The sequence below is a fragment of the Canis aureus genome, chromosome 23, assembly GCF_053574225.1.
Source record: "Canis aureus isolate CA01 chromosome 23, VMU_Caureus_v.1.0, whole genome shotgun sequence".
Taxonomy (NCBI): Eukaryota; Metazoa; Chordata; class Mammalia; order Carnivora; family Canidae; genus Canis; species Canis aureus.
Window position 1 is genome coordinate 24,576,122 of NC_135633.1, and position 19,885 is coordinate 24,596,006.

Here is a 19,885-nt window from a genome sequence, read left to right on the forward strand (position 1 = left end):
GGAGACCTGGGATCAAATCCCACGTCGGGCTCCCGGTGCATGGAGCCTGCCTGCTTCTCCCTCTGCCTGTGTCTCTGCCTCTCTCTCTCTCTCTCTCTCTCTGATGTGACTATCATAAATAAATAAAAATTTAAAAAAATAAGACAACAGGATTTTTTCAGTCTAACTAATGTTATGCATTTGTTTTTGAAGGTTCTCTCACTTGTTCCCTGTTTTTTACTGGGCCATTTGATTTGATTTCTCATATTTGTTCTTTTTTTAAGCTCTGATATTTTTCAGAACATTATTAGGAACATTATTAGGTTCCTTTGATCTGTTCATGGTTATGAATTATGGTTTGACAAATTACTCTTCTTAGCTGACTTAGGTTCTCATAATGTTCTGCCTTTTCAATGAATTGTCGATTGGGATTCTTCCTAGAAGGGTTATGAGGAATAGTGCATATGAGCTGGCCAGCCCCTACTCTAAGACCTATAGAGACATGAGGCAGAGCTCTTTCCACAGGTGCCAAATACTGGAGGCTTTGAAGTGAGGGCCTTCCTACATGGTCTCATGAGAGCTTTCCCTCTACCTTATTCTCAACAGATTCACATTAATTCCAAACTTTAATAAATTTTGCTCTCTTTTATGTGACAGGATTATACATTCTTGATAAATTTTATCTTCTTAGTTGAATTTTTGGACACACAAAATTAGAAAGCAGAAATCAAAATTAAGTTGCCAACTTCCCAAAATGCTCCTGAGTGCAATGTTGAATCTTGACCTTTCCTTAGCATTATTTCAAAATGGCCTTCTTTTTTCCCTGCATAGAAACAACAGTGGCAGTTGTACGTTCATCTTACCACGTAAAATTATTATGGTTTGTATTCATGACAAGACAGAGAGATACCTATGAACTTTAGAAGTAATAATAAACAAAAAAAAGAGAAAGTAATAATAAACAAACTAAGGGTATGTCAGAAATTGAAGGAAAAGAGGCCTCAGGAGTTGAGTTGAAAAAGCAAGTGAGGGAGCACTGGAAAACATTCTGATCCAGTAAGTGTATTGCTTCTACAAGTGGTAAAAAAAATATGGAACTAATGTTAGAAGCTTTTTAAAAATGCTGTACCTCCTTGAACTGACAGGAAAAGAAAGAAGGAAATGCAATAGTAAAGTCAGTTAGAGTCATATCTTACTAACCAAGAAAAGGTGACAATATTTATAGAAGTCCCAGAAAATTTAAAAGCTCAACGAGAAGGAGCAAGAATATAGGAAGACGAAGCTAGACCAGGATAGGCCACTCTGGGTCCCTGAAGACTTAAGCTCTGGAATAAAACAGCATCTGGCTCAAGAATGAGCTGATCATGATTTTTCTAGCACATGAATATTAAAAAACAATGGGAAACCTCACAAGAAGAACAGATTCACAGATATAAGGAAGTCCAGCACAGTAAGTAGCTGTGATAGCCACTTTGGCAAGAGTGGGAGTCCTTGTAATCCCACAGTAGATACAGAGAAACACAAAGAAAAAAAAAACAGGTAATAAGGAGTGTGGAAAATGTTTAGCCCTAACCTATGACTGAAATTTGTTTTTGTTGAATATTATACATCCTGCTCGAAAGAAAGTAGATGTTGTATCCTCAGAAAAAGTATACTCTCCATGCTGCATTTGGGATGATTGGAAAGTATGGGGACAAAGAGGAGATGGAAAGGAAAATGTAGAGGTTTTATAATACGCATAATAATACTTAGGGGAAGAATGGGATATTGGAAATTTCCAAATTGAGAAAACAAGTCTTTCATAAACCATTCTCAAAAAAATTGTTTATATAAATAAGTTTTGTGTTTGTTTGTTTTCTCACATTGTGTAGGAATCATAGCATCACTCCTAACTTCTTAGAGACACTCTTGAGTCTGGCTCTAGACAACAAACAATGGGCACAAACTAACAAAGAAAATTTTCAATTTCAAAAACTTGAAACCATCAATCCTTGTTTTTCCTTCCTTGCCCCTCCAAAGATGACATTATATTTCTGTTTAAGAACTATGGCCTGTGATGGCAATGTGCATTTGAACTTCTTTTCGACAAGGGAAACGCTATTGTACAGTGTGGTAGCCACACTTCGTTCCGAGAGCTTATGTGTGTTTTCTAAATTTTATGAATATAGAGTTAGTGTATGTGGTGGGTATTTGTCATTCACTGCAGCCATTCAGCATTTGGATTGATCTTCTTGTTTGAGGAACTTCCCTCCTTATGATCCTACATCTCCCCAAGATAGAAGCCATAAACTCAAGTTCCTGGCTAATTGATCAGTTTTTCCACCATAATAAAAACTCCAAAATCATAGGGGCTTTCCACAAACATTTTTCATTTATACATCATGTTCTTAGCTGCAGGTAGACTGCTGTGACTCTTATCCACAGGTTTTCTCACCTGGGACACTAGCTTAAGGAGGAGCTCCTCTTTCTAATCTGTTTTTACTGTGGCAGAGGGAAAATATAAAGAAGTGGTGCAAGCACATCTCACACATCTTCTGTAGGGAACTGAAACACTTCCTTAGCTCCCATTCTAATGATTCAAGGCAGTCACATAGCCAAGTCTGTTAATGGCCTAGGGACATATCCTCCACCTATAGGGAGGCACTATGAGTCATAAGGCCATGGATGAGGCTGGACATTGCCTTTACAAGAAAATAGATGGAAACAATAATCCAATCTACTACCATGGGTGAAAGTATGTGATCTAAATGCAATCAATAAGGTAAACCAGCAAGAAGAAGACTCAGAAGCTAATAACATAAAAAAAAAAAAAAAACAGATGCCACATTGAATCATACTGGTGAAAATCATTAATAGAAGAGTCCATCTTCTAGAGAAAGTAGAGATAGAGATTCTAGTGATAGCTTCTAGTGCCCTTGTTTGGGAGTAAGATCTGAGTTGACCTTGCTCAGTGGAGGGAGCAGTGATATCTCTACCAGAATGAACCTACAGAGTAATTTGATGATGTTCCTGCCTGCATCATCCATGAGCTACCTAATATTCCTTAATAAGTCCTTTTTCTGACTAAACTACGTTTCCAGAATTTTCAACTCTTATTATTATTTCTTATCTTATTTCTTATCTTTTTTCTATACCTTATCTCAACTCTATGATTTTCAACTCTTATTATTTTGGCTGCCTGGCACCTGACTCAGTCTTCTGCTACCCACGTCCAAGGCACTAACTTTGGCCAAATATGTCTAAACTCTATCATGCTTTGATAAAGAGACTATACTAATTTAATATTTTCTAGAAATATACCTTTTTCCATCACTTACTGAATAAACCTGTAATTATATAGTTAGCACAAAATATTTTCCCAAAGCAAGATTGTAATTGTATTTTAAAAATAAATTTTTATGCATTGTGGTCATAAAATAATAGCAAGCCTTAAAAAAATTACAGTTGACCCTTTAACAATGTAAGCATTAAGGGCACTAGCCACCCTCTAGGGTTGTTGTATGCACATACAGCCTGCACAGTCAAAATTCCACATTTAACTTTCGACTCCCCTCAAATTTAACTACTAATACCCTACTGTTACCCAGAAGCCTTACTGATAAACAGTCAACCCGTGTTTTGTATATGTATTATATACTGTACTTACAAGAAAGTAAGCCAAAGAAAAGATTATTAAGTAAATCATAAGGAAAAGAAAATACATTTATAATAGTGTACTCTAAAAAAGTCTGTGTATAAGTGGACCTGCATAGTTCAAATCTGTGTTGTTCAAGGTCTCCTGTACTTATATATTTAAAACTTTACTTGTGGTAACCATGGCATAACATATAGACTTGTGGAATCACTATGTTATATACCTGAAACTAATGTAACATTGTGTGTCAACTATGCTCCATTAAAAAAACAAAAACAAACAAACAAACAAACAAAACCTAACCCAACAACTTCTGGAGAAAACTAAGTTCAAAACAGCTTATTTAATACAATAAGAGTGCCATTACAATGTACAATAAATTTAGAGAAAACTTTACACTCCTCAATAAATAAACTGAAAAGTAATGCAAGAAACAAGGGAAAAAAAAGAGAATGACCAAAAGTAAAATAAAGAAAAATACAGTGAGGATAAAATCAGGGGGGAAAAAAAAGCAAATTAAAATAATCATAAATTAACAGATTCCTTGAATAGAACAATAAGTACCTTTGGCAATAAAGATAAATCTCTCAGAAAAAAAAATAGTGGTAAACACATAATATTAGAGATCACAATCAAGAAAAGGCCTAGAAATGGAGAAAAATAAGTTATACTTTTAATTTGGGTTGCTGGACCCAATTTATCCTGTGAAGGAGTGGGGGTGGTGAACAAGCAATTCTCAGACATTAGCAGAGTGAGAATTCAACTCAATTCTGACACTATTTACCCCAAAATTGCATCAGATCCACAGGTTAAGCATTCAGTCCTACAAGACTGCTGCCCCCGATCTCCACCGCCCACACACACACCACCCTCCACACACACACCAACAGGTTGTTACCTATACTTCTACCTACTGGCTATAAACCAGAGGTTCCTCTTTGGATTCATTTAATTTGCTAGAGGGGCTCACAAAATTCAGGGGAACATCATACTTACTAGATTACTGGTTTATTATTAAAGCATACAACTCAGGAACAGCCCTATGAAAGAGATACTTGGGGTGAGATACAGGAAGGAGTGCAGAGCTTCCATGCCCTCTCTAGGTGTACCACTCACTCTCCCAGCACCTCCACACAGTTTCTAATCCAGAGCTTTCCCAACCCTGTCCTCTTGGGTTTCTATGGAGGCTTCATTACATAGGCATGACTGATTAAATCACTGGCCATTGGGGACTGATCCAATCTCCAACCCATCTCTCCTCCCCTGGATATCAGAGGCAGGGGGAGAGTATGACTGAAACTTACAACCCTCTAATCATAATATGGGTTCTCCTGGCCATAAGCTCCCATCCTTAGGTGAGGCCCAAAAGTGATCTCATGAACACAACAAAAGACAACCTCACAGCTCTCACCACATAGGAAATTCCAAGGGTTTCAGGAGCTCTGTGCCAAACACAGGAAAGAAGGCCAAATATATATATATTTCTTATTATAAATCACAATTTTACAACTTTGCATACTTATACTTTTATAAATCATAGAAACATTGACATTCTGAGGATAATAACTTACTGAAAGAGGTTAAAAGTTGAAAGAAATCTAAATAGCTATCAATACAATGAACTGTAAAGCTATTTCTTATTTTTTTTAATCCAACATAACACTTAATATCAAAACCAATTAACAGTATTTATCTGGCTCAGTTCCTCACCCAACCATCCAGATACCCTTCTGTTAACATATAACTATTTATATAGTTATAGTTATATAACTATTAACATTTGCTATTGTCACATATAGTTAAATTTTCATATATAAATACACAAAGCTATAAACATATCTTGGTAACTATAAATAAAAAATAATATACTACATATTTATTTAGTTTTGAAAATATCTCACCCATGTATACATACTGCTATATTCCCATCCATGGCATTTCACAGTGAAGCCACATTGAAGTACATCTTCTTCCTACTACTGCTCCTTTCTTAACCTTCTAAACTTGCTCCCTTCTCTCTACTCCCTGTTCTCAGTCTCTTGGGACAGTGACTCCCCAGTCACTTTCACTTGCCTCCAGTGACATAGGAGCACTTCCAAAAAGTCTCTCCACGTCCTCTAGACAGAATTCTAGGTTTTAGCTTCTAGGCTCCCCATGCTCCTCTATCCCTGACTCTCTTTCCCTGCCTAAGTGAGAGAATTAACAAAGGCCTGTGGCTTTGCTGTTCTATGCTGAGATTTCTTCCCTCTTAGTCTGGGCAGATGGGGGAGGGAGGCCCTAACTTCCCCTACTTGGACTCTGAGGAAATATCAGCCTTGCTTTCTGGAAACTGAAGACCATCTAGAATACTGGAAGAACAGGAAGTCTTATTCTATCATAAAAGGTCCGTAAAGAGACCTTTGAGGTAGAGAGAGTAACTACCCATTGCCTGAGCTGCACTCCTCCTAGCCTCCACGCCTTGCAAATTTTTCTTCCAACTGTTATCCCATTACCATGGGCAACTCTCTCCTACCCTCTAAAGTTTAAGCCTAAGTTTGTATGAAGCTTAGTGAGGCCCCAGGGTTTGTACCAACTTCCTACCCATTCCTTGGCCTTACTTCTTCTATGCCCTCACCTTCTTCCCTGCTTCCCTAATCAGTTCTCAGTCTTTACTTCTCTTATGGTAACATTCCTCACCCACAGCACAGATATCATCTCACAGCTAGCCACTCACCTCATTGTCCTGGTCTGTCTTGGATTCAGGTAGAGGGTTGTGATCTGCAGTTACTGCCCTGGAATGTCTCCAAAACAGAGCCTCGCCTGCACACACATGTCTGCATTTCACAGCAAACAAGGCACCATACGTGAGGCTGGGAAGGACAGCTTCTCTGCAGAGGTGATGGGCTGATAGGCCTTCAAAAGCTTTCTGGCTAGCCTTCCCTTGGTGAACACGAGCCCTCTTCCCCAGCAACTCTGAGCTGCTCCTTTGTCTGGGCCCTTGAGAGTCACTCATGGTCATAGACAATTGGAAGTTACAAATGAAAATGATCTCCTCATTAACTATTTTAATTTCACAGAAGCTCCAGAATACAACCAACTTCATCTTGAGTTCTTGCGAGCAGAGACTGAACGAATGGCTCATAGTTGTAATTCCAACAAAAATAATGTTTAAAATGGCTTCTTTCATTTAGCCCTCTTCTGTTGCAGCAGCCATTTCCCCTGATCAAGGTGAGTAAGCTGATCCGACTGAGACAGCAGTTACCTCTTTTCTTCTTCCTTTGCTCACTGTCCCATTTTTTGCAAGAATTTTCTGGTCCTCACTCTTCAGAATTTCAACTAGGGACTGAGCCCTGACATTAGCATGAGGATCCAGTTATCAGTCCCAACAATGAAATTGTTCAGAACTGGGCTTCAATTGGAGCATTTCCTGGTTTTTCTCCACATGGACAGGATATGCCTTTGCTTATTCAGTAAACACCTAAGTATTAGAAAAAGCACAAGGTGCTGTGAATGCAAAGAAAAACCCAAATCACTACCTTAAGTAGCAGTTTGTGTGTGCACAAGACTAAGCGTATGTCTTTAGGCTAGGGAGGGGTACCAGTCATTTAAAAATTTAAAAATACGTATTTAATGACAGTTTGTGACCAGGCAGTCCACTTCCACTCTATCATATCTCAGGATCTGTTTCTAACCTTTTTGAAAAGTTTTTTACTTCCAGCTAGTTAACAGTGTTATTATTTCAAGTGCACAACATAGTGATTCAACCCTTCCATACAACACCCTGTGCTCTTCAGGAAAAGTGCACTGTTTCTAATTTTTTTTAAAGATTTTTATTTATTTATTCATGAGAGACACAGAGGCAGAGATGCAGGCAGAGGGAGAAGCAGGCCCCATGCAGGGAGCCCGATGTGGGACTCGATCCCAGGTCCCCAGGATCACGCCCTGGGCTGAAGGTAGGCGCTAAACCGCTGAGGCACCCAGGGACCCCTTCTGTTTCTAATTTTAAAGTGGATTGTGGCAATAAGTGATGAGAAGCTGCCTGCTTAAGTATTAAAGGATAAGAGCTTGCCAGGAAAATGCAGGGGAGTTTTTTCCCTAAGAACCCAGTACGTGCAGCCTGAAGCCGAGAGGTCACTCATCTTACAGAAACTGCATGTGTGCCCAGGCCCGCGGCTACACTGGGACACAGAACCAAACGCGACTGACCTCACAGGCTGCTGAGTTTAACACAGAAAACTGTCAAAGGAACAGCATTAGGTCCGGGGCTATTCCCTGGAAGGAACAAGGCTCGCTCTGCAGACTTTAGACAGCCAGAGCGGAAGCCTGAGACCCAGGGCGTCCCTTGGGTCAAGAGTCAGCAGGGCCTCTCCTAATGCAGGGCTCGAGCGCTCATCGGGGAGCCGAAACGCTTCCGTTTGTCGTGGGACTAAGTCCCGGGACCCTTCACAGCTTAAGTGACTCCGAGCCGCAGAAGGAGCCAGAAAAACCCACGTAGCAGAGAAAAGGTATTGGCACGCCGAGAGCCAATCTCCGATTGGCTAGGGTTGTCTTGATCCCTGTCTGTGATTGGCTGCTCCCTCAAAGACGCCGGCGGGCGAGGCCAGTGCCCCGCCCTGCCCGCTGCTCATTGGCTCCGGTCATGTGGGCGAGGCCTGGGAGGCCTGAGGGAGAGGCGGAAGAGCCGGCCGTGGGGAGCCCTCGCCTTCCGGCAGACGGTAAGCGCTGCGGGGTTTTGGCCGGGCGCCTAGGCCGCCGGGGCGCTCGGCTGTGGGAACCCGGCGTCCCCACTTTCGGTTTCCGCCGCTGAGGCGGGAAGTGCGTTCTGAAGTCGGAGGTCGTGCAGGCTCACTCTCTTCTGCTCCCCGTCGTGTGGCGGGGAGGTTACCATCCCCCCGCGCCCCGAACCCCCGGGGCCACCGCCTCCCTCGCCCCTCTCTCCGCGGCGGTCTCCTCTCGAGGCTTTTCCCCACGCCGTCTCCTGCGTCAGATGTCTTTTCCAGACGAGCCCCCCACCCTGGCAAAGGCAAGATCGAAGCAATTAAACGTTTAATAATTACGGTTTTGTCAAAGTAATTTATGTATAATAATAGTAAATCAATAAAGCTGGTCTTATATGGAATAGCAATAGTAGCTACCAGCCCCTAAGTTCTTCTTGCAGAGGCCACCACTTTGAACTTTTTCATGTTTAAATCTTTGCCTCAGAAACCTAAAAATACGCTTTTGCTGCATTTCCTGATTTATCATTTTAATGTTTCTTTACCTCACCTCCCTACTATCACCGTCTTCGCAGTTTTCGGTTTCTAGTCACATTCCCTTACTGATGTTTGTAGCTTTAAATCACGGATATCAACTTCTCTCATGTCGACTTTATGTGGTAGCTCTTGGTGCCCTGCTGTACTAACCTACTATCAGATCTCAACGTTTATGCTTAATTCTTTCATATTCAAAAAAAAAAATGCTAAAGGAACCCTTCTCCTTGATGTTAGGGATATAGTAGTGAACAAAGTAAGAGAATAGCCTTATCATGAAGCTTCCAGAGTGGGAAGTGAGATAATAAACGTGTGTCTCAAATGATGTTAAGAGCAGGATCACGGAGAAGTCATTTCAACCTGTGAAAACAGCAGGAACCCGGTTGGAGTAGAATAAATGGCCGTGGGGTCTGCAAGAAAGTGGGGAAGTTTCTCTCCTTGCTTAACTGGGCACAGTTGCTGTTTTAGGATTGAAGAGAGAGAGCTTCCCTATTGGACTGATGGCGAGGAACCAGGTGAGGCCCTCAGTAGGTTAGGCATTTCACAAAACTACTTTTTAGGACACTGGATCCCACAGTTTGGCAGTGATAGTGAGAGGTGGAAAATCAGGGGATAGGTCAGTGAGAAGGAATGACCTGCTGCTGGCCTGTAACAGAGCCTTGCAAAATCTTCATACTACTCCAGTTTCTTCAGGAAGCCTATTGGATTACCCTAAATTACAGTGATTTCTCTCTCTTGAATTTTTATTCTACCTTGAAGCTAGAGAGGTTAAGTAATTTGCCCAAGATACAAGGGTAAAGCCCAGGACCAAGAATCTGTAAAATGAAAACAATACAATAATGGTTTCCATTGAGGGTTGTGAAATAAACTGAGTTAATCTGTATTAAGGCCGCAGAATAGTGCCTGCTGCACAATGTAAGCGCTTAAGGAATCTTTGCTATTGTTGTTATTACTGTATAATATGCTGTCAGTTACCTAACAAGTTTTAAAAGCATTTTGGGTCTAGAAGCTATCTCCTATGTTTAGGTGGTTTATTCATTCAACAGATATTCGACAACAACAGCGTGGCAGGCACGCTGTTTAGGTGCAGAGGATGCCTCTGTGACCAAGACCAATATGGCTCTTCCCTTTATAGATTCTAGCAATTTAACACAAACTTGGAAAGTGAACAAAGAAATATTGTCTACTGAGCCAAGAGTCTGCTATTGATCATTCAAGTTCCACATTATGTCTGTCCCTGGCAAAAATCTCAGGTTTCTTGCTGGGGTAATGACTTCATCAATGTGGGTTTGACTGTGATCAGTTGACCTGTGTTTTTATTTTCCAATGGGTGTTATTTCATCTCTGCTTTTGAATATATCACTGAAGGCTGAGGAGAGTGTCTTGGCATCTTAGTGAATGTTAGTGCCAGGAAATGGGCAGGGGTTTAGAGCATGTGGAGGAAGTATTGCTAGTTCCCTTATACTATATACTTAAGTGTGCAGCACAAGAAAACAAACAGCATATGAGCAATGGACTTCTGGCATATTACCTTTTCTGAACCTTAAAGTATATAAACATATAAGCATACTAGAGAGTAATGCTAGGGGTATTCCTGGCCTTATTTTGGATACTGAAGCACCACATTTTGTGAGACGTTTCCCAAGCTCAAGAGAAATAATGCTGATTTGGAGAGTGTGATTAAAGTAGCATGGGAATGGTCTGGTAAGCAAACTCAGGACAGTCAGAGATAACCTAGTTGATGAAAACTGAAAACTCCTAATATCCACTCATGTAAGCATCCCCAGATGTCTCTACAATGGTATGAATAATATGACCCAGTCAGAACTTCAGCTGGGGGGCCACCTGGGTGGCTCAGTGGTTGAGCGGATACCTTTGGCTCAGGTCATGATCCCTGGGTCCTAGGATTGAGTCCTGTATGAGGCTCCCTGTGGGGAGCCTGCCTCTCTCTCCCTATGTCTCTCATGAATAAATAAACAAAATCTTTAAAATATATATACATAAGTGCTGGCCTTCCCAACTGAAGTTCTTTTTTTTTTTTTTAAGATTTTATTTATTTATTCATAAGAGATACAGGGAGACAGGCAGAGACATAGGGAGAGGGAGAGGCAGGCTCCCCACAGGGAGCCCCATACAGGACTCAATCTTAGGACCCAGAGATCATGACCTGAGCCAAAGGTAGATGCTCAACCACTGAGCCACCCATGTATCCCCAACACATATATTAAACAGAGTCAGTAAAAGATCCAAAGGAGAAAGTTGCTTTTTTCAGTCACTAATTATTCCTTTGCTCTTCAACAGAAGAACATTTTTATCTTACTTGTTTTTGTTTTTGTTTTCTTCTCAGCCTTGACTACTTCTGCCTGGCTTTATTCATGTTTTGAGGAAGGAGTAAGAAGGAGCCATGGATCCTGCAGCATTGGTGGAAGCCATTGTGGAAGAAGTGGCCTGTCCCATCTGCATGACCTTTCTAAGGGAGCCTGTGAGCATCGACTGTGGCCACAGCTTCTGCCACAGCTGTCTCTCTGGACTATGGGAGGTCCCAGGAGAATCCCAGAACTGGGGTTATACCTGTCCCCTCTGCCGGGCTCCTGTCCAGCCAAGGAACCTGCGGCCTAATTGGCAGTTGGCCAATGTTGTAGAAAAAGTTCATCTGCTGGGGCTGCATCCAGGAATGGGGCTGAAGGGTGATGTGTGTGAGCTCCACGGGGAACAGCTGAAGATGTTCTGCAAAGAGGATGGCCTGATCATCTGTGAGACCTGCAGCCAGTCCTCTGAGCATGAGGCCCACAGTGTTGTGCCCATGGAGGATGTCACCTGGGAATATAAGGTGGGAGATGGAGGCCAGCCACCCCAGTCTCTCCCCTGCCCCGTTCTTGGCTATCTCTAAATCAAGGACTTGACCAGGAATCCCAGGGACTATAAATGAGAGCTGATTCCTTTGGCTCCTCATACCCACAGATCCTGGGGACCTGATGCAGTGAGCCACACCTCTCCTTGCATTTCCTTCTTTCCCACTTCACACCCCTTCCCTGATCCCAGGATGGCTTAACGTATAATCCAAACATGCTTTCCATATTGAGAATTTGAAGGAAACCAACTTGGTTTAGCTGGGGTTCTTAGTGCCATGGATGAGTTCATGCTACTCTCATCAGCTTCCAGCTTGCTCTTTTCTCAGATGTCCATACTGAATATCTTTATCAGATTCATTATCCCAGTGATTCCGTGATCCCCTGATCTAGTACTTACTGGTCTTAATTCTCTTTCTCAAAGTTGAGAATAGAAGGTCACAGTGTAAGACAAATTCTTTGAATTAGGTGTTTTCCTATGCAAGAGTAATGTTTAAAAATTTAGATGTATTTACTTATTTTATTTCAAGTTTTAAAATAGGGAGGCAGTGAAATATAGGTATAGCAGTTAGAGAGCTGGGTTAAATCCCAGTCCAACCATTAACTAGCTGAATGACTGGGTAGTTCACTCACTAAGCCTCAGTTTCCTTATCTATAAGATAGGGATAATACTCAAGGGATTGTGAGCACTAAATGTAGTAGTTTAGTGCTAAAGCTACGTGTGGCACCTGGTAATTCTTTAATGAAATAGTTAATATTTTTATCAGAACACTTTATGCTTTCCAGCAATAAACTCTTGTAGTATTCTAGGATAGTGCTTCTTTAATACATGTGTGGACCACTGGAGGGTCTCGCTAAGTTCAGGCTCTCATTCAGTAGGTCTAGGGTGAGGCTGGGGTTCTGCATTTCTAGCAAGCTCTCTGGTAATATGGATGCTGTTCACTCACTTGGACCACACTTTGAATAACAAGGTATAAGAGGCCATGAGATAACAGGGCAGGTAAGGATAAAAATAAATGTGGAGGGGCAGCCCGGGTGGCTCAGCGGTTTAGTGCTGCCTTCAGCCCAGGGCCTGATCCTGGAGACCAGGGATCAAGTCCCATGTCAGGCTCCCTGCATGGAGCTTGCTTCTGCCTCTGCCTGTGTCTCTGCCTCTCTCTCTCTCTCTCTCTCTCTCTCTTTCCCTCCCTCCCTCCCTCTCCCCGCCGTGTGTCTATTAATAAATAAATAAAATCTTTAAAAAATAATAATAATAAACATGGATGGGAATATCTAAGATTGGAAATGGACCTTTTCTTCTACTTTACAGAAACTTAGAAACTGTGGAAGTTGAAATGATTGTGGAGAGCCGCCCTGGATGTCATCTGGGCAGAAATCACTCTCCTCTGTAGCACTCCTTTTTCTTCCAGCATTCATTCTGACCCATTGCCCAAGGGACACTTGTTTTCCCATCGCCTGCCAACACTAGGAAGCCTCATCATCAACCTGGGCTGACTAAAATGTCCTCACAAGGTGTTTATTTCTTTCAGTGGAAACTCCACGAGGCTCTGGAACATCTGAGGAAAGAGCAAGATGAGGCCTGGAAGCTGGAAGTTGATGAGAGGAAACGAACTGCCAGCTGGAAGGCAGGTTGCCACCTGGGGGAGGGAGGCTATATGGTCCCTGTGTTCTCCTGGAGCTGGCCTGTGGTAGCTTCCTCTTCTTTGTCTCTGTAAGAGAGAATATGGTGTTGAAGTCAGAGAGCCCAAGGTTCTCCAGCCAGTATTCTCTATCAAGTGCATGGCCTTAGGAAGCTATGTGCCCTCTCAGTTCCAGCTGCTTTTTAATGATAAAGGGATAACCTCTAGGTTTATGTCCTCATATATGAGAAAGGAGAACTATGTGATTCAGGTATACATTAGCTCACAGTGGTAACACTTAGGTAATGCTTAGTAAAACGTGGTTTCTGTTTCACTTTCCCCAGGTGGATCATTTTTACTAAAAGTTAAGTTATTAAAATATTGGAAAATCAACTCTGTAATAAATTTCAGGACCATAATTGCCAAACCATCAGACTTTGATCCATAGAGGATAACATAGAGCCAGTCTAATTAAGCATATTGAATTGATATGATATCAGTAAGGAACAAAACTCACAGTGTAGTTAAGTTACATTGCCTTAGAGGCTTACGTGTCATCCTTCTGGTCATTGTTCTAACAATAGAATATATGATTCTGAAAATAGAAAATAATCTAGAGCATATAGTACCAAGATACTATCCTGGGCCTTACTAGGGTCATTAAGAGTAGTGATAGGGACCCAGAAGTATGTACTGGAGCTCTGGGAACAGAGGTAGGCAAAACAGTATCTTTTTCTTGGCTTCTGTGGTGCTGGATACACGATTGGTACCAAAACATTCCAGAGTGTGTGTGTGTAAGCAAGTGCCAGTGTACTCAGTCCTGGGTGGCTCTTACAAGTACAGTGTCAGTGCTGATTTCTGGCCCTGGCTCTACAGATACAGGTAGAAATCCGAAAGCAGAGTATTACATGGGAGTTTGAGAAATACCGGAGATTACTAAAGAAAAAACAGCCACCAGGTCGGCAACTGGAATTAGAAGCAGCTGCAGCTCTGGCCAGCCTGGAGCAGGAAGAGGGGGAGACCATGCAGAAACTAGAGCAGAATCACAATGAGCTCATCCAGCAGAGACAGGCGCTGTGGAAGATGATTGCAGAGCTGGAAGAGAGATCTCAGAGGCCTGTCCACTGGATGCTACAGGTAGATGGTGTGTTTTTCTGAGAACTCTTGGATGAGAGCTGAAGATGGTATGGGACTTCAGGAGAGGATTAGCTAGTCTTTGGTGGGGTCTGTCAGCACTCTGCCCACCAGATAATGGTCCCATATACTGCCCCCTGCTCTCTCTGCTCTATCCTTGGCATGGCCTTTTGTAGCCTTATGTAGACGAGATGGCACTCGGGCAGCTCTGGCATAAGACCAGTCCCTCCCCTCTGGCCTGGGAGTCAGGCTGAAGTCTGAAGTCAAGCAGTCCAGCCTTGCTCTGTGCCTCTCTTTCCCTCAGAGAAACACCTTCCCAGAGCTCAGTGTTGTCTGGTCCCTCTGACGAATGGTAAATACTCATGTGCTGCTTTTTGTTGTTGTTCTCCTTCCAGGGTATTGAGGAAGTCTTAAACAGGTATGTTCCCATCCTTATAGCCCCTACGCACCCCTATAAGGAATAGTGGGGCCTGACCAGAGGCAGAAATGGGGAGGGAACATAAACCCAGTATGCACAGAAGAGTGGCTACTGATGGATAAGCATCATCTTTCATTGTATTTGCTAAAGATGCTGTGTTCATGAATCTTTTTCCTTCTTTGTATTTGGTCAAATTCATTGCAAGTATCACTCATAAAAATTTCAGGTAAAGTTATAAAACGTGCAGTCTCAAGTAGATTGCCCAAGAAAGGGAAAAAAAGGCCACAGGTATTTCCATTCCTGCTCTAGCTGAGTATGGCCTGCCTTCTTTGTGGCACACTATTTCCTCTCCCATTGCCAAATGCACATCTAACTCTCCCCCCAGCACAGGAATGTGAGTATTCTCGCTGTGCCACACACCATTCAGGCACAGTCAGATGGTCATCACATCTCTGCTTTACCTGGTGTTGCTAGGGATGGGTACCCCATTAACTATCTCTCTGGCCAACCTTGACATTCCTATAGTAAGGGAAGGTCCATGTGGCAGAACCAGGACTTCTGGCCCCAAGACGTTACCCCTTCTCTGCCAGGAGCAAGTCTTGGAGTCTGCAGAGGCCAGAAACAATCTCCCTGGAGCTGAAGACAGACTGCCGAGTGCTGGGGCTAAGAGAGATTTTGAAGACATATGCAGGTAATGAAAGCTAGGAAAGGTTATGGTGGGCAGTGAGAGGGACCTCTTCTAGAGAATGAAAATGGTTCGGTGCCCTTTAGATGCCCCAGCTTTCCCTAGTCCTGCTCATCTGTGAGAAACCTGTGGCTGTGTTTACCAGAAAGACACACCCATGCCCTCTGCTGTGTGTCAGTATCACCAACCGGGGTCTTTTTCCCTAGCTGATGTGCGCCTGGATCCAGACACCGCCTATTCTCGCCTCGTTGTGTCTGAGGACAGAAAATGTGTGCACTATGGAGACACCAAGCAGAATCTACCAGACAATCCTGAGAGATTTTACCGCTACAATATCGTCCTGGGAAGCCAGTGCATCTCCTCAGGCCGGCACTACTGGGAGGTGGAAGTGGGAGACAGGTCAGAATGGGGCCTGGGAGTGTGTAAGGAAAATGTAGACCGGAAGGAGGTGGTCTATTTATCTCCCCACTACGGATTCTGGGTGATCAGGCTGCGGAAGGGAAAGGAGTACCGAGCAGGCACCGATGAATACCCTCTCCTGTCCTTGCCAGTCCCTCCCCGCCGGGTGGGGGTCTTCTTGGATTATGAGGCCCATGATATCTCCTTCTACAATGTGACTGACAACGGCTCCCACATTTTCACTTTCCCTCACTATCCCTTCCCTGGACGTCTCCTGCCCTACTTTAGTCCTTGCTACAGCATTGGAGAAAACAACACGGCTCCTCTGGCCATCTGCCCCTTGGATGGGGAGGACTAAGAGGGACACCATCCTAGCTAGAGGCCGTGAAAGTTTTGCCTGGCCCACTAGGGCCTTGGAGGGCCCTGCCACCAATAAGGATCCCCTTGAACTGAGCTGAGTCTAGGATTCAGGGTGTCCTCTGCCTGACCCCATAGTCTACTGCTACTGGGCCAAGATCTCTCACTAAATTACTCAAGTGAAAAAGCTGAGGCTCAGTCAGATGAGCATGGCATCCCTGGGAGGGAAGCACAATGGGGCTGAGAGCGAGGATCAGAGCAGTGGTAAGATAATATGTTGGTGTAAGAGTCAGGACTCTGTCCTTTCTGTAGCTCATGCTCCTCTAAGCCCAGTCCTTGTTGGGTGCCATGATGAAGTCAGTCAGGACGATTGAAGTAGATCCAGCCTACAGGAGACCCTTTGCATAAGGCTTACCAAAAAGCCAAAAGATAGAACTGTTCATGTCCAGAGCTGGCTGCTGTCCTGATACCAATAAAGGATGCTCTGCCTGAGGTTTGCTGCTATTGAGCAACCCTTTTTGAACCCAACTCTGATCCCCTTAACTAGAGAAATGCCTTGCAACATTGCCCAGGCCACCTCAGTGTGCATCTTCTCTCTGAACAGAAGCTGGTAAAATCACTCTCTCTCAGACTCTTAAGAAACCTGTGTTCTGGCTTGCCCTTTTCTCCAAGTGTCAGGATCAGAAAACCCATGAGTCTTATTGTTGTGTTCATTTTACGGATGAAGAAACTGAGGTGGCCTTAGTGCAGTAAGTTACTTCTCACAAAACTGTTGAAAGAAGATTCAAATGAAACAGGATGGACAAACTTGCTTCTCAGGTCCCCTGTCTGCGTATCATTCATTGTGGTTGGGTCTGAAACATCCCACATGCTGGAAGGGTTTTAGGTGTCCTCAGTGGGAAAATTGGTATAGTAATTGCAGACTCTCCTACCTCACAGGATTATTGTGAAGATCTCAGATCCATCCTGTACTTTTGTCCCTTTCTCAGGGATGAAGGAAGGTAGGCTGTGGATTTCACCTGCGGTAGCCTTCCTGCCTCACCTTAGAGCTAGCATATTTAGAGCAGTGCCTTTGTTTCTTAGAACTTCTGCGGACAGTCTCAGCCATTTAGAGAGAAAGGTGCCCATGCCAGTGGTAGGCTCTGGGCCACAGTGATATGTTGTACAACTGTTATATGTGTCTGTGTTTAGATTAGAATGAGGACTGTGACATCAGGCTAGATAATGGAAATAATAAAAAGGAAAATGTAAAACAGGTGCACTGGAAAGAAGGCTCATCCACAAGCTAGTTGGACTAAACTTTGGATCTTTTTGTCACCAAGGAAATCTTCATGGCTCTGGTATCTATATAATATTCTGCCTTTCTCTCTTCTAAATCTATGACAGAAGAAGAACAAGACACAAAAATCCAGCTTAGGAGCCATACGTTATAATGAAAGGGAATTAAAACTATATCTGGGCTGTTGGCCTTAAGAGTGACAGTTATGTGTGCCAAAAATAATTCATTACAGGATTTAAGAGTATGACGTCAGAATGCTTGTGCCTGGAGACAAATTGCAAGGCAAACATGTGGAAACCAGTGGCCTTGCCTGTTGCGAGGGGCTATGATGGGTACATCACGTGTTGTCACCATGATGCTGTGGAACACAACTTCTGATGTGGTTTAAGCTTGAAGGTAGTGACTGTTGAGTCAGGATTGAGCAGCAAAATAGATACTAGGTCAGCTACAGGCAGAAGCAAAGTAATTCCTGTAATAAAGAATAGCAGAAATTGTCTTTCTACTTTAATTGTATTGGTTGTTCATCTTTGGAGGAAATAAAACAGGCTAAAATGAAGAAATAAATTCATTCTGCCCACCATCCTTCCAAGTTGCATTAACAAAGGGGGAGAAGCATTAACAAAGGGGGAGAAGTTTCCATTTTCTGCTTCAAGAAGAATGAACTGGTAAGTCACAGACCTGGTCTTGGCAAAAGGTTGAGCTGAGCTAACCTACATTAAAAGGACCACTCTGTATGGGGAGACACCCTGGGGAATTATTTATAGACTTGAGAAATCGATTTTTTTAAGATTTTATTTATTCATGAGAGATGCTCAGAGAGAGGCAGACACATAGGCAGAGGGAGAAGTAGGCTACCTGTGGGGAACCTGATGTGAGACTAAATCCCAGGACCCTGGGATGATGACCTGAGCCAAAGGCAGACACTCAACCACTGAGCCACCCAGGTGCCCTGAGAAATCCAACTTTTATGAAGTTCTCCCAGTTATGTCCATGGACACTTAGCGGAAGAGGCTAGGGACCAAATCAGTGTTTAGTATGGTTTTACTAGGACAAATCCTGGAATCTCTTAGAAAAAGGATTATTAGGTTTTTGGGGAGGGTTTTTTGTTTTTGTTTTTGTTTTACATTTATAAGCTGATGGTGCTATGATTACTTGTGAGAAGTACAAGGTTAAACACTGTTTATTTCATATTGCCTGATTTTTAGGACCAGGCAACAATCTTGAAGTTCTTAAGTATATGAAATCTGTTTCTCTAGAATAGTTGCTTATACTTCCTTTTTAAGAATCTTATTTGTCTGGTGTGTATAAATATTTAAGTGAGGGACCTTTCATTCTCATGCCTAGAATCAAAACAAAAATAAGCTCTTCTTGTCTCATAGGGACATGAACAACTGGATGGTACTTAATTATATTTTTGTTTAAAAAAAATGATTCAGGGGCAGCCCGGGTGGCTCAGCTGTTTAGCACCTGCCTTCAGCCCCAGGGCGTGATCCTGGAAACCCGGGATCGAGTCCCACAAGCGTGAAACCTGCTTCTCCCTCTGCCTGTGTCTGCCTCTGTGTGTGTGTGTGTGTGTGTGTGTGTGTGTGTGTGTGTCTCATGGATAAATAAATAAAATCTTTAAAAAATAAAAATAAAATACTGATTCAATGGGTAATTACAAAAGTGTTCCAGAAAGGGAGGAAGCAAGTGGTCATGCAGAGGGTAGAATGTCTGCACCACTCCCTGGAATACTTAGGGTATCTCCTCCATCTTGGTGAGATCACTTGCTACAAGGCAGGGATGAGCTTTGCCCATCCTTATTTCACTAGCAGAAAAACAAGGTGTGCAATGCCTGAGCTGTGAGGTGAAAGACTGTGAAAGGAGAAAATAAATAGTCCTGCAGAGAGACAGGGAAAATTCTTGGACTCTCCATAGGAAATCCAGTCTCCCATTTTTCAAACAAAATTGATTTTAATCTAAAATCCAAACACAGAATCTGTGTGAGTCCCAGACTCTGGGATATATTACTTAGTGTAATAGGACTGGGGTGGTATCTGATCTATTGGGAGAGGCACAGGATTTTCTGTCTTGGGATAGCCATGGCAGGAAACTAGTTTACTTTGGAAGTATGTAATTCAATATCTGAGTGCTAACAGTGGGTCCCAGCTAGTTTCAGGGAATACCAGTGTAAATGAAACACAAAGCAGAGCAGATTTCTGAGGGAAATACTGGGAAGGAATTTCTGTTTTGAGTGCAGGGTGAATTATGCCTTTGTCACTTTACATCAGATTCTTTAATACATCTAATATTCTTGTATTTGAT

General features: G+C 42.8%; 1 protein-coding gene and 1 long non-coding RNA gene across 6 annotated transcripts in view; one reads left to right on the forward strand and one right to left on the reverse strand.

Moving 5' to 3' along the window:
- LOC144294813 (uncharacterized) overlaps nucleotides 1–8,097 on the reverse strand; it is a 91,324-nt gene extending 83,227 nt beyond the window's left edge. Inside the window, exons 1-3 of one of the 2 annotated variants that reach the window (XR_013362176.1) lie at nucleotides 7,799–8,097; nucleotides 6,327–7,070; nucleotides 4,610–4,653 (exon numbers count right to left, since the gene is read on the reverse strand). This is a non-coding gene — a long non-coding RNA (uncharacterized LOC144294813). The remainder of the gene's footprint in view (nucleotides 1–4,609; nucleotides 4,654–6,326; nucleotides 7,071–7,798) is intronic. The other variant, XR_013362177.1, reaches the window with a different exon arrangement.
- Nucleotides 8,098–8,192: 95 nt separating this feature from the next.
- TRIM68 (tripartite motif containing 68) lies at nucleotides 8,193–18,161 on the forward strand. 4 transcript variants are annotated; one of them, XM_077866776.1, is made up of 8 exons: nucleotides 8,193–8,307; nucleotides 11,189–11,671; nucleotides 13,220–13,315; nucleotides 14,186–14,446; nucleotides 14,839–14,861; nucleotides 15,452–15,552; nucleotides 15,753–15,945; nucleotides 17,242–18,161. In XM_077866776.1, the coding sequence occupies exons 2-8, from the start codon at nucleotides 11,246–11,248 to the stop codon at nucleotides 17,456–17,458; spliced, it is 1,317 nt and encodes a 438-aa protein (XP_077722902.1). In that variant the 5' UTR covers nucleotides 8,193–8,307; nucleotides 11,189–11,245; the 3' UTR covers nucleotides 17,459–18,161. The 4 variants fall into 4 exon arrangements, with proteins under 4 accessions (XP_077722902.1, XP_077722899.1, XP_077722901.1 ...); XM_077866773.1 differs by lacking the exon at nucleotides 17,242–18,161 and having other exon boundaries at nucleotides 15,753–16,794; XM_077866775.1 differs by lacking the exons at nucleotides 8,193–8,307; nucleotides 17,242–18,161 and adding an exon at nucleotides 8,314–8,615 and having other exon boundaries at nucleotides 15,753–16,794.
- Nucleotides 18,162–19,885: the final 1,724 nt, after the last annotated feature.

Bases quoted from the DNA above. Each gene is read 5' to 3' on its own strand.
- TRIM68 (XM_077866773.1), top strand. From the start codon at position 11,246: ATGGATCCTGCAGCATTGGTGGAAGCCATTGTGGAAGAAGTGGCCTGT. The intron at 14,447-14,838 runs GTAGATGGTGTG...TTCTCCTTCCAG, and splicing joins CTGTCCACTGGATGCTACAG to GGTATTGAGGAAGTCTTAAA. The intron at 14,862-15,451 runs GTATGTTCCCAT...CTTCTCTGCCAG, and splicing joins ATTGAGGAAGTCTTAAACAG to GAGCAAGTCTTGGAGTCTGC.